This window comes from Rhineura floridana, chromosome 11 (assembly GCF_030035675.1).
Source record: "Rhineura floridana isolate rRhiFlo1 chromosome 11, rRhiFlo1.hap2, whole genome shotgun sequence".
Classification (NCBI taxonomy): domain Eukaryota; kingdom Metazoa; phylum Chordata; class Lepidosauria; order Squamata; family Rhineuridae; genus Rhineura; species Rhineura floridana.
In genome coordinates, this window is record NC_084490.1 from 15,660,331 (window position 1) to 15,673,450 (window position 13,120).

The 13,120-nt window shown below is 47.9% G+C and overlaps 1 protein-coding gene across 2 annotated transcripts; it reads right to left on the reverse strand.

Annotated features, from left to right (window-relative positions):
• Positions 1-734: 734 nt before the first annotated feature.
• On the reverse strand, positions 735-11,905 carry LOC133367270 (zinc finger protein 471-like). 2 transcript variants are annotated; one of them, XM_061591317.1, is made up of 5 exons: positions 11,636-11,905; positions 8,468-9,756; positions 6,318-6,444; positions 5,086-5,190; positions 735-3,850 (listed from the first exon to the last, which is right to left on the reverse strand). In XM_061591317.1, exons 2-5 carry the CDS (start codon positions 9,632-9,634, stop codon positions 2,307-2,309), a joined length of 2,943 nt encoding a protein of 980 aa, XP_061447301.1. In that variant the 5' UTR covers positions 9,635-9,756; positions 11,636-11,905; the 3' UTR covers positions 735-2,306. The 2 variants fall into 2 exon arrangements, with proteins under 2 accessions (XP_061447301.1, XP_061447300.1); XM_061591316.1 differs by lacking the exon at positions 11,636-11,905 and adding an exon at positions 10,773-11,301.
• Positions 11,906-13,120: the final 1,215 nt, after the last annotated feature.

Here is a 13,120-nt window from a genome sequence, read left to right on the forward strand (position 1 = left end):
CAGGCAGAGGCCTTTTAGATCTTTATTCCAATGAATCTTTGGACCTTCAAGTTTTTTCTGCTTCACCTGTTAAAAGGTCTACCTGTCACAAAGTTAGGAAAAGCAGCACTAGTCCCTCTCTTCTAGACCAGTAAACCAACAGCAGTGTTGCAGAGAGTGCTGTGTTAGCACAGCAAGCAGCACAGCCTCCAGCTCCTATGAGTACTATTAACATGATTTCTCTAAATCTTTAAGAAATTGCCTATATGGTCAGGGGGCAGTGGTAGAAGGTAGATCTGCATGTATTGGTAGCTCTCTGGGTGTCTTGCAGTACATTGGCAAGGGGTTCTGCCTCCCAATTGTCTAAAAATAGCAACTAAAAAGCTCCCCCCCAACAAAAAAAAGCTTTCTCCCCCCTGCAAATTAATTTGCTAAAAAACGAACATTTGAGGAGAAACCCAGGAGCAGATTTGCAAGCTTGGTTTTGGTACTGGTTCATTAATTCCTGGGCTGAGCATGTGTTCAGAGTTTCAGAGGTTTCTGTTCCTTAATTCTTAGCATAAATTTGCCCATCTGAGCCACTATTTTGCGCCTGGCTCTGGTTGGTGGATCTTGGCTTTCCAGTTAAAATAAAGTTGATCCCGCAAGCTGGAGGTTTGCCCTAGAGGCCGTAACTGAAACTCCGTGCTATGAGAAATGAGTTTGTCCCTTCAGCCACCAGAGAAGAGAGTGTATGCGTTATAGAGCAAAATTTGTTCTACGGATTCTGCCAGGAAAGTTATGGAAACAAAAAAGAAAATAGACTTTATTTCCCATATGTACAATCAAGCAGCCCACAACCACCCCCTAACTCTTCCCACAACTGTGCAATCTCCCAAGTCATACTGGCATCTTCTCTATCTGATGGAAAACCACAGGGGAAGAGTTCACAGCAGATAAAACCCAACACATATGAGACAAAGTAAGTGGCTTCCATTGCTCATTAACAATCTTTCAACCAAACCACTAAGATGGATCTTGACTGGGCTATTTGAAAGCCAAAGAGAGCCTTGGAGATAAGCTGGAGGTTAAAAAGTTACAATTAGGAAGTGATTGGTCTTGACTTCCGTAAAGAGGAATTGTGCTCATCCTGAACCTTGCGACCCTAAAACTAGAATTCTGTCTCTGGACTGTACCACTTCAGCCTGCTGGGATGGGGAAGGGTTACACGTTTTCATGCAACTCCGTGTACACAAAAAAATGTACAGTTCCCGTCATGTCAGGCAGAAAGGTTCTAGACTATACATTCCCCTGGCATACTAGTTTTCTGTATGTAGAGGTTCCCCATCACTACCAAATATGGAAACATTCTCACACACACCCTGCAAGTCAATAAGGTACAGTCCAGAAACAGGTTTACCACATTTATCTGTGAAGTGTAGAGGGTGGGATCAATATTATTTTAAAGCCCCCACTCAAGATGTATCCTCCTGCATCCTACACCTGTTCCAAAGTGACCAGCACCAGGAAGGTAGGTTTTGTTTTGGGAAGTTAAGAGTAATAGCTTGTCACTTGGGCTGTTGTAGGCTTTTATCTGTTCACATGGTTACTGGTCAGGGTGCCTGCTGCCATGAGCAGAAATCACCTTCCGCCTGCGTCAATCAATGGGCAATGACTTCTCAGCCAGCACCTCACCATTCCAGCCTCTTCCACTGCTGGTTTCAAGAGAACCCTGGCCCTATACTCTGCAAGAAAAAAACCAGCCAATTAGGTGCTGGAGGTGTGGCCTAAGGATACTTCAAAGCTCTGCCTTTATCTCCAACCCTTGGAGGGGGGGAATGTGGGAAGGGGGGGATTGCAATGAAATTAGGGAAGCCACCGGGGCAAAGCAGGCTATTTGAAAGTGGGGTTAAGGTGTCATTACAGGGGTATTTGGGCAGAGAGCCAAAAGGAAGAATGAACACTGCAAGGGATTTGGGACTGTGTGATACACACTTCCCTCTGAAATCCCAAGTCCTCCTTCTTGATGACAGGAATAAATCTGTAGGGATAAGTTACAACCCAAACACTGGCAGGTGGAGGCCATTTAGATTCCCAGGCTTGCCTCCTCTAACAGATACCCCCTCTTTTTCCAACATTACTCCAATCCTTTCTCAAAAGAACTGCAAATTGGAATTGTTTCACAATGGCAATCAATCGTACCCCAGCACCCCAAATCACAGTCAGGACAATAAAGGGTTAGCCAGTTTATACAGACATGGCTCATCCACACCAAGGATTCCAGCCACAGCCATTCAGTGGATGCTTCCCACAGTGGAAGTTGCACTGAGTTCTCCTGCAGCTGGTGCTTATACCATCACCACCATGGGATCAGGGGAGGAAGGAGAGGTATCCTGCAAGGGAGCAAATCCCAAGGCCTCAGGCTTGCCATGGACACGCTGGTGCCGGAGGAGTGTTGAGCTGTCTCTGTAGCTTTTCCCACATTCGCCACACTGGAAAGGGCGCTCGCCCGTGTGGACACGCTGATGGCGCACCAGTTTGGAACGGTGGCTGAAGCTTTTGGGGCAGTTGGGGCATGCATGAGGCTGTCCAGAGGCATGTGTGAGCTGGTGCTGAGCCAGCAGGCTGGGCAAACTGAAGGAGCGGCAGCATTCCCGGCATGCGTGGGGGTGCCCTGTGGCATGGACTAGCTGGTGTCGGGAAAGGCTGGAATTCCGGGTGAATCTCCTCCCACAGTCAGAGCACTGGGGGACCTCATTCCCTGCTAGATGGGTTTGGCTGGCAAACTGGAAATTTGGACTGCGACAATTCTCTTGGCTGTCAGAGCAGAGGGGCCCTCCATCACTGACAAGCAGGCAATCATCATCCTCACCATCGAGCTCCTTGTCGTTCCATCCATGTTCATCACCATCCCCTACACGGAGCTCCAATATTTCCTCACTCTCAGGGTCTCCAGTACAGAGCTCCAGACGCTGCTGGTGTTCATGGTTCTCAAGCTGGAGCTCCATAATCTCACCATGCTCATTGTCTCCACCACTGATCTCTGCATTCCACCCATTCTCATAATCCCCGACACGGAGCTCCAGGATCTCATCATTGTGATCCCCAGCTCCAAGCTCCAAGTGTGTCTCGCCCCCGTCATTTTTAGGATGGAGCTCGCCTGCCTGCTCACCATCCTGTGTCTCTGTAATCCACTCGTATTCCCATTCCTCCTCACCGAGATCAGAGCCTTGTCCAAACTCAGAGTCCCCCGCCTGGAGCCCCTCGCCCTGCCCTCCTTGCTCCTGCCACTGAAGTTGATGCACCCGGAGGTGCTGGATGAGGTTGGAGCGACGACTGAAGCACCTTCCACACTCTGGGCAGCTGTGGGGGCGCTCGCCTGTGTGCACCCGCAAGTGCTGTCGCAGGTTGGAACTGAGACAGAAGCCACGACCACAAACATGGCAGTGGAAAGGCCGCTCACCGGAGTGGATCTTCTGGTGGCGAGCTAACTTGTAGCGGTCACAGAAGCGCTTCCCACACTCAGAGCACTCACAGGAGGGCTCCCCGGTATGGAGGCGTCGGTGCCGGGCTAGTTTTGAGTGCTGGGCAAAAGTCTTGGGACAGTCCGAGCACTGATAGGGCTTCTCTCCGGAGTGCGAGAGCTGGTGCCGAGCCAAGGCTGACTGCCAAGGGAAAGTCTTGTCGCAGTCGGGGCATGCAAAGCGTGGCTCAGTCCGATGCCAGCGGGGCCTGTTTCCTTCCCTGCTGGGAGGGCTGCTTTTGTCTGTGCTGTCCCAGCCTTCGAGAGTGCTTGCAGTTCTTGGCGCAGTCAGCAGGACATCCATGGCTTTCTCTTCCTTCCAGGTTGTCAACTCCTTGCAGTCAGGCTCGTTCAAGAGCTCAGCATCCTCTAGAAAGGAGAAAGAGAATGAAGGGAACGGGTTATGGAGACAATGCTTGTCTAGGTTTAGCCCTAGCCAGGATCCTGAAGAGGAGGAGCAGGACCCCTCAGCAGATCTACCTCCACACCACCAGTGATTCTAAAGAGTCACTAGATCTGGACCCTGCCCCAGGGCTGGAAGTCACCACACCAGCTGCCAGCTCTCAGATCACCCCCATCTTGATCACGCCATATCTGAGAGTCAAGAAGGGGTGGAGCCTCTAGTTCCTATATAAGCTCCCAGTCAGAGCTGCTTCACCACTGAAGCATTAGCTCCCTTACAGTTCCAAGCTCCCTGAACTGGGAAAAATGGACAATGCCCAATTGTATGAAGAACCCTATAAGCTGTTGCCATCTCTGGCACAGCCCCCATCCTCCCCAGCCCCCACTGCAGTCCCCAGACTAAGTCCAACCAGCTTTCAAGCGTGTCTCTAACCTTCATAAAAACTGTATGGGAGTGGGAAGTTATGGGATATAACCAAGGTTTGTGGGGTGCTGGAATCCAGACCAACATCTGAGAGCACCACTTGACAGAGATGGAAGGGGCCTCAAAGGGTAATGTAGTCCAACCTCCTGCCAATGCAGTAAACCTACTACTTCTACATCCCCGATGAGCGGCCATCCAGCCTCTGCTTAAAAACCTCTAATGAAGTCCACCCCCTTCTGAGGCAATCTGTTCCACTGTTGGAACATCAGGTAGTTCCAATTTTTAGTCTAAATTCTTCTCATTTGAAACTATTGGTCCAGGCCCCTCACAGTCTTTGTCACCCTCATTAAATACCAAATAAAACACTTCACTCAACTTCTGCCTGTTTGGATCAACTCCTTACATCTCCCCTCCTTTCTCTCTCATCCACATACACTGACTGCATATGCATGCCATGATAAACTATGGAAATGAGCTTAGGCAAGTCTCTGGCTTGCCTGCTCCCTTTCCCTCTGATGTGATCAATTTCAGTTAGCCACAGTTTGGCATTGTGTCTAAATCCTAAACTGTGGTTAATCTTAACTACATCTATTGAAACAAACCAGATTTATAACCCATGGTTGAAGCAGGCTTATTTCAACAAACCACAGTTAAGATTAACCACAATTTACTGGGTTTGGACAACACAATAAGCTGTGGTTAGTCAAAAACAGAAGTGAAGACTTCCAACTCTGAACAGAATAAAAACCAGTAATGTCAAAGGCAACCCTTTACTCACCAGCATCTCTTCCTTTTTTAGAATCTTGGGGATCTTGAAAACACAGTTCCTGGTTCTCGCTGTTCTCCATTTTGGAGATCAGATCTGGTTTGCAAACTGGAAATCCTGAATGTGGTGTAGAAAAACAGAATAAATGCTGTTTTATAGAAGAATGCTATAATAAATAAATAAATATTCCAATCCATGAGAATGAAATGTAGTCCAAAAACATTTACCTGTTAACCTTGGAACTCCTAAATATCATTGCAGACGTTTTTATTATTAAAAGTTGACAAAGATTGTATCTACATATTTAAAATATTTTTCTTTTCAGCTGCATCCTGAACAATTGAATGGGGTCATTCAGACATTAATAGAAAGCCACATAGCACTGTATATTTTAATCTGTGCAGAACAGCTAAGGAGGAGGGATTATCACTCCCTCTACTCAAGTAATCTCCCTGCCCCTCTCCACTTTTTTGCTTGTATTGCCAAGATTGTTGGGAGTCTTGGGTGGGGAGCAGAAAAATTTGTCTGGGGGCTGGATCAGGACCCCAAACTAGGGGTTAGCTCATGGGCATCCACAGGAATTTTTCCGGTGGGGGGCAAGGAGTGAAACACTGAAAGGAAGGCTAATTTCTCTCTCACACACACAAAAAGAAAAAGAATAATGCCTGTACATTTTGCCTAATATCTCAGGTTCTACAAATGCTAGAAGCATACTTTTTTAAAAAAAAAATCAAAACTTGGAAACTGGGGATTATGGTTCATTATGGAGGGGACTTCACCCTTTCTCCCCCTCCTCGGAAATACCCAGGGGTTACTCACCCCTGCTCTAGGGTTTTCCAAAACACTCAAAATGTGGGAACCTACTGCAGATCCACTAGCAGGGAATTCCAAAGCCATGGGGCCACCACACAAAAAGGACTTCTCCCTTGTGGCCGCCAACCTCACTGATTTAGGAGATGGAAACAACAGATGGCCCACTGTCTGGGGGACAAGCTGCCATGTCCTATACAAGCCTAAACTTGAACAGCTGAACTTCAAGAACAGCCCCACATTTAGTAATCAAGTCAAGCCTTCAGAGGAATTGCATCTCCAAAGGCGATGACTGAATCTTTTTGACAGGAAGTTCTAGCAACTCCTCCCTACCTTGTATGCAAACACTAGAGGAGCCAAGCTGATTCAGAGATCTTCCCCAGGGACATCAGGTGGATCCCAAGCCCCACTCCACACCCTCAACAAATTCTCACCTAGTGACTGGACATTTTCATAATTCTCCAGCATGACTTCCCTGTAGATCTGCTTCTGGGTTTCATCCAGGAGTCTCCGCTCTTCCTCAGACAAGTATACAGCCACCTCTTCAAAAGTCACCAGTGCCTGAAACAATGCAAGTTTTAAAAGTTCTTTTGCCCACACTGTGCTTATTTGTTCTCTCCCTACATTACCCACACTTATTATTAATACACCCTTGTCTGTCTCATGTACTCTTCAAGTCCTGGAACAAGTAGCATTCCCTTTAGTTATTCATTCCAAGATAGCCATTGTTTTTGTATACTGTGCAGAAAGTTATGGAACTGTGAACAGAGTTATGTATCCTGGGAACTGCAATATTTTTGTTTTTTAAACCATATTTCTAGCCCTTATGGCTGAGCAGAAGACCAGAATACAAACATCTGGAGAGATTTCCAAACCCAGGACACTATTTCCAAGGATTAGATGGAACTTTGATGTCCTTCAAAACAAAATACTTTTGCAAAATAAGCAAACATAAGTGCATTTGAGAGTCATCATTTATTCCAACTGCAGAATGTAGTTTTATCTAGTGCAGAATGCTGTAGGTTTGGGTTTGTTTGTTTTTTAAAGCACAGAGTGCACACAGGTGTAACCTCAAGTTTCTGTCTTGCATGAACCTTTAGATTGTCCACCATGCACTGGCTTAGAATCCATCATGATCTCCTTCAGAAAAGCAAGCTCCACGCCATTTCCAACATGCATAGCAACTGCAACCATCACAGCATGCTGGGAAGATAACTCCTCTTAATTCACCCACAGAGGCTGCTCTGGATTAGACATAGTGCTTGTCAACCAGCAAATCCAGGGATAAACTGGGTTTTCAACAAAGAATTTGCCATGCTAAAGTTCAGCACTCTGTTGCAAGGGTGGCTAACCTGCAGCCTTTTTTGTGACCCCCCTGAAGACCTCCCCAATTGTTTTTTTTAAAGTTGTTGTTTTTTGATTTACTAACTATTCTTGTAGGTCCCCCTCTGTGATTCCGTGATGCCAAAACTTTTTTTGCAGCCACCAACTAGCCCCCCCAACCCAAGTTTCTCCTTAAGGAATGTTTGCAACTGAATTTAACAGCGAATGATAAAAAATGATTTAACAGAGTGTATAACAGCTGATAGTAAAGTCTTTTGGAACACAGCCTTGAAAACTGCAGTTATCCACCACACCCCCTTTGACATGGGGCTCCTGGAGCATTAACCACAGGTCATGAAGCCCGCAGCTTGAAAAAGGTTAGACAGCCCTCCTCTACTGACTGGCTGACAATGGATCCCCCCTTAGTACTCTGCTTGCTCCTTAGACCTATTCATGACTCACACAGAGACTTCTTTAGAATCAAGGAGTGCTGTGCGCTCTGGGTCTTGAATTCCAGATCCTGAGGATCAAGCTCCATGATACAGTGACACTGGTTAAGGATAAGAACACTGTTAACTCTACCTACCAAATGAACCTTAGGGAAAAAACGAGAGTTTTCAGGCAAAATCTGAAGCAGAAAATTTTCTGATGACCTGGATCTGACCTTCAGGCATTCCTTTCTCCTCGTGCTTAATATCGTTTGAAGGAGGAAAAGGGGATGCGTATGATCACACAACCCTGTCTCCTCTGTTACCCTCCAGAAGGTGGGAGGAAAACACTGCCAACGCATTCATAATTTTATTATGCTCAAGGAGCAAGGCACAAAGTTGAAACCGTCCATTTCGCTAGTATTGTATCCATTTGTTATGCCCCTAATTAATGTTATTAAAACACACATCTAGAAACAGAAAATTTACAGGAAAAAAATACAACACTGAAAAATTTCTCAGCACCCCCAAAAAAGTCAGGTGATCAAAAAGCTCCAATAGCATGCCACCTTTCCCTGTATAACGTCCTGCATTTCCCCTGCACTCAAGTCTGATAAGCCTTAGAGCCAATCTTCAGAACTCTGGGATCGTCTTGCCGTATTTATTTATATTGGCATTTACATGACACTTTCTCACCCTCAGCAAATAACTATGCCATCTCAACCTCACAGTGCCTCTGAATCCCTGAGTAGCCCAACACTCCACACAAGCCCCATCCCCAAAGACGTGCTTCATGGCTAGTCCACACACCATCTCCTCCTGGAGCCCCTCACCTTTTTACCATGCCTCTCAAGCAAAGAAAGTCCTGTCAGGAAGTTTTCCACCAGGTCAACAGCCTGTACACACGTCTCTGGATGCTGCTGCCACACCCAGCTCTGTATTTCCTGAGGCAAAATGGCCAGGAATTGCTCTAGGACCAGCAGCTCCAGAATCTGCTCCTTGCTGCGGCTCTCTGGCTTCAGCCAAAGACGGCAAAGTTCCCGCAACTGTCCATAAGCCTTCCGTGGGCCCTCAGCTTTCTGGTAGCAAAACCACCGGAAACCCTGGCGGGCAGTCTCCATGGCAATGCCATCTTCTCTCAAGATGGCTGCCTGACCTTTCGCATCACATCCCTTTTCTTTAGCTTCTGGACTGTTACAAGCCTCTTGTGTTTCTCTGCCAAGCTGAGTCACTCTTTCTTCTTTAGGTTCCACTGTTTTCTCTGGGGGAGCCAGACTGGCCTGGCAATCCTCCTCCGATGCCACCTCAGGTTCTGTTAACTCTTCTTCTTTGGAATTGGCTGCTTTCTGGACACAGGCCTCACAGACCTTAGTATTATCCCTCTGGGTCGGTTCAGTCTGAATGGCCTTTTCTACTTTGGGGAGGCCTGTGTCCTCAAGAGACTCCATGAAGTCTTCAACGTTCCCTCCATCTATGATCTTAAGCTGGGTCTCCTCTTGTACTTGGGGGTCAGCCCCTTCTTCAGGATACACCACCACACAGGCCTCAATATCATCCTCCAACACAACTCCAGGTTTTGGTGACTCCTGCCCTTTGAGGTCAATCTCCTCTTCTTCAATAGTAATCACACAATCAGGCCCAACCATCACTTCAGTTTTTGACCCTCTCTCTTCTTTAGGGTCAGACGCATTTTCAAAAGAAATGACACAAGTTTCAATATCATCCTCCAATATCACCTCAGGTGTTTTTGCGCTAGACTCCTCTTCCTCTGGAGTGGGCAGAAGCACCTGTTGCCAAACTTCCCAACACTGGGGCCTCCCGCCTGTTTCAGTTGGATCCATCCAGTCTTTGTGAGACTGAGAGCACTTCAGGATCTCCTTGATGGTCCCAACAGGAGGCGAGTTCTCCTCCATTTCGACACTGATTTCGACCCCTGGTTCCAATGGTGAAGGGAAGCGGAGAACCCAAGTGGATGAGGGTCCACTTGGCTTGGCGGCCATTATACAGTTGGCTTCCAGAAGCAGGGTGGGTTACTGTTGTCCCACGTTAGTTCTGGGGCGTCAGTTTATGTTCGGCCCAAGAACAGCCATCTCCTAAAGGCACTGATTTTGAAACCAGACAGCTGAGGGCAGAAAAAAGACTACCTGGTTAAAAAGTATAGGTGTATGAATAAACAAACAAACAAAAACAGTACTTTCACACTTTTCCCCTCAGGCAGAAGACAAGAAGATGCTGACAGATAAATAACTTGGCACAACAGAAATAGAAAAAGACTACCATCAGACAGTATCATAGTCCTTATTAACACTTCTGATCTAAATTGGCTTTCTGGTCTGACTTGCAATGAAAACTATACCGTTTTTTATTCAGTTAACAACAAAAATCTTTCTGGCTCAGCATGTTGTGTTAAGGGCTTTCCATACTCGCTCAAGCTCCAAAATGCCAGGAAATGACATCAAAAGAAATGATTAAGAGAAAGATGTCTGTACCATCCACCTCCTGCTCCACTGGCTGAGGGAAACAACGTGGAGCCCAGCCCATGTTGCCAACTGTCAAAGGCCAGGAGAGTGTCTGCAAATGAACAGAAAAGCTGCTTCTGTGGGCTGCTGTGTTTTCACAGAAGTTTGATCAGGAGGAGTCATTAAACTTTTCATTTGAAACTGCCTTGTACAGAGTCAGGCCACTGGGTCCATCTAGCTCTGGACTGTCTGCACTGATTGGCAGCAGCTTTCCAGGGTTTCAGGCACTGGTCCCTCCCAGCCCTCCCTGGAGATGGCAGGGGCTGAACCTGGGATCATCTGCATACAGAGCAGATGCTCTCCCAGTGAGCCACCACTAGGGTTGCCAGGTTCATGGCCTGAGACTGATCCTGTATCTTTAGGAGAAGAGAAAGTGAGCCAAGTGCAGGTGTTCTTGCACCTCTTGGAGGCCAGGCCCAGCAACCAAGAGGTCTTCTGTATCTTCAAAAGTTGTGGAGGAGGGAGGGGAAATTCCACCTTGTGGTTTTTCCCATTACAGAGTTGCAAGAACACCTGCACTTGGCTGACTTTCTCTTCTCCTAAAGATACAGGATCAGTTTCAGGCCACGAACCTGGTAACCCTAGCCACCACCCATCCCAGAGGAGGAGTGCTTTCTACCTGCTAATAGCTCCAGATCCATTCGGTGATAAACGGGCAGCCACACTCTATCTCATTCAAAAGCTGGTGATCCAAACATCTTAGTGTTGGGTTTTAATTGCTGTGAGCCCCTCTTGGTGAAGCCAGGTTTGTTGAAACTGAGGGGATCCATGCAATCAGTAGCTGGTAAGAAAATAAAGATTGGGCGCCTCTCTTCCCAGCCCCAAGAGTGGGGTACAGACTCGGATTATTTCCTTCCTTGCAGAGGGTAGGAGTTCAGAAAGGAAAACGAAAGGTGACAGGGTTGGACTTCTGGGTCCAGCCCTCCAAAAATGGGAAAGGGGGTAGAAAGGGATTCCCCTACCAAAGTTGTGGGACCAAAGGGTTAGGGTTGTAAGGAATTTACAAGGGAGGGGGAGGAAGAGGTTAAAAGGCAGGACTCCTGAGTTCTCTCCGCGTTGCCGGAAAGAGGGATGGATAAGAGGTTAACGCCGAAAGGAGAGGGAGGGGCTAGGACGCCTGGGTTCCCTCCTCCCTCCCAACTGTGGGAGGGAGGGAAGGAAGGGGGCGGGGCGGTAGCTCGAGTTAAAAGGCAGCACGCCCGAGCCTTCGCTTCCTCGCTGGGAGGGTGGGAAGCAGTTCGATGTTGCTGGAGGAAAAGGGGGCATTGCAGGGCAACGCGGGGAGTTGAGGAGGGGACTCCTAGGTTCTTCTCCCACGCGGTGTGTGCCCGAAAGGGGGAAGCATGGACATAAGCAAGCTGCCGCCCTCCACTCCCGTTTTCCCCCAGTCAGAAATCTCTATACACGGAGAGGGAGAGCAGGTCCCTTTCCCCCCCCCGCACCAATTCGCTCGGTACCCGCCTCCTACTCCTGTGTTTTCACCTGTGCAAACCATAACAGCGCCTCCACCGCTGGGAAAAGCACGAGATTCTTCCGTGAGAGGAGGCCGGCAAGAACAAGCCCTCCCCACTCTTCCCCCTCCACGCTCCGATCGGGGGGATGGAAGATCGGACCCCCCTCCCCTCAGGAAATGAGCAAACAGCCCGCGCTCCCGCGAGCCCCTCCTGACCAGACTCTGCCTGCCCTCCTCTTCCGTCTCTCTGCACATGGAGACCAGGGTGGGTGGGCGGTAGAGTGTATAGGGATTAACTATTCCTTGCCCGGGTGATCTGCAAAGGGGGCTCGTATGTTTGTAACCATCTCTCGCCCCCCCGCATTGCATTGCATTGCATGACGGAACTGACTAACCCATCTTGAGCGCTGCAGAGAGCTTCACTAAGCCTGAGCCCAGCTGTGTTTACTTGGGAGTAAGTGTTGCTGAGTTCAAGCGGGCTTACTCTCAAGTAAAAGATGCGCGGGCTTGCAGGCCACTTTGCAGCCGGAGAGAAAAGAAATCCCTTGCAAACTACAAGCCGCGGCGTCGGCATGAATCGATTTAACTGAAACATCGATTTTATTGGCGGGGGGGGGAGGTTGGGAGAAGAACCTGTTAATATTATCAAAATGCAAGCAATTTACAAAACAAAAAACATGGCCGGTGTCATCTTAGAAGAGGCATTCCTCCCTCTCTCAGGAAGGGTGGATTGGCCCTTCCAAGACGATGTTTTCCTGCCACGTGGGAATGCATCAGCAAGGCTCCTCTGTAGACACCTGTTTCACTTTTACACATTCTACAAGTCTTGTGAATTAGGATCTTTTGACACGCAACAGTGTCTTGGCAGATTTACCCAGTAACTTGCACTCACACAGATCTTAAACAAGGAGATATATATTGAACATAGACACACAGAATCAAAATATACACATTTAACACTTGGGTGGGGAATAGCTCAGTACTAATACATATCTGTTAGCATCAGTGGGGATGCTCAGTAACAATATGCATGAGAGAATTAGCTAAATAAATAACTAAACTCACATACAAACTCAAATAAGGAGCAAGCACACAAGGCTTGAGAGGAGATGTGAGGGAGCTGAGTTCAGCACAACTGAGGAAGGCACACTAGCTTGCTCTGTCTCTGGGCTCACTTTGCAGACTAGGCCTCCATCATGCGCAGGCAGGCAGGGAGGATCAGAATATGGCTTCTGAAACACCCACACTCGCAGTCAAAGATAGGCAGAGGGAGCAGATGTGGAGGCTACAATTTGTAGGGAAAGGCCCTCCAGAAGACAGGATAGAGCGAGATATACCTTTCCCAGCCCTGATGGGCAATCTGGAAAAGAACTGGAGCACATTGAGACTCCTGGATCACGCAGGGAAACAGCAGGTGTAGCAGGCAGGGGTCCTGAAATGGCTTCTTGGATCTCTGCTTTGGCTAGCAAAGGCCCAGAGCGAAGCAGGAAAAATAGTGTGGCCTGAAAAGAGCT

Excerpts from the sequence above, each read along its gene's own strand:
- LOC133367270 (XM_061591317.1), bottom strand. The coding sequence starts at position 9,634 with ATGGCCGCCAAGCCAAGTGGACCCTCATCCACTTGGGTTCTCCGCTTC. Across the intron at positions 5,191-6,317 it reads TGAAAATGTCCAGTCACTAG|GATTTCCAGTTTGCAAACCA; the intron begins GTGAGAATTTGT and ends CACCACATTCAG. Across the intron at positions 3,851-5,085 it reads TAAAAAAGGAAGAGATGCTG|AGGATGCTGAGCTCTTGAAC; the intron begins GTGAGTAAAGGG and ends TCTCCTTTCTAG.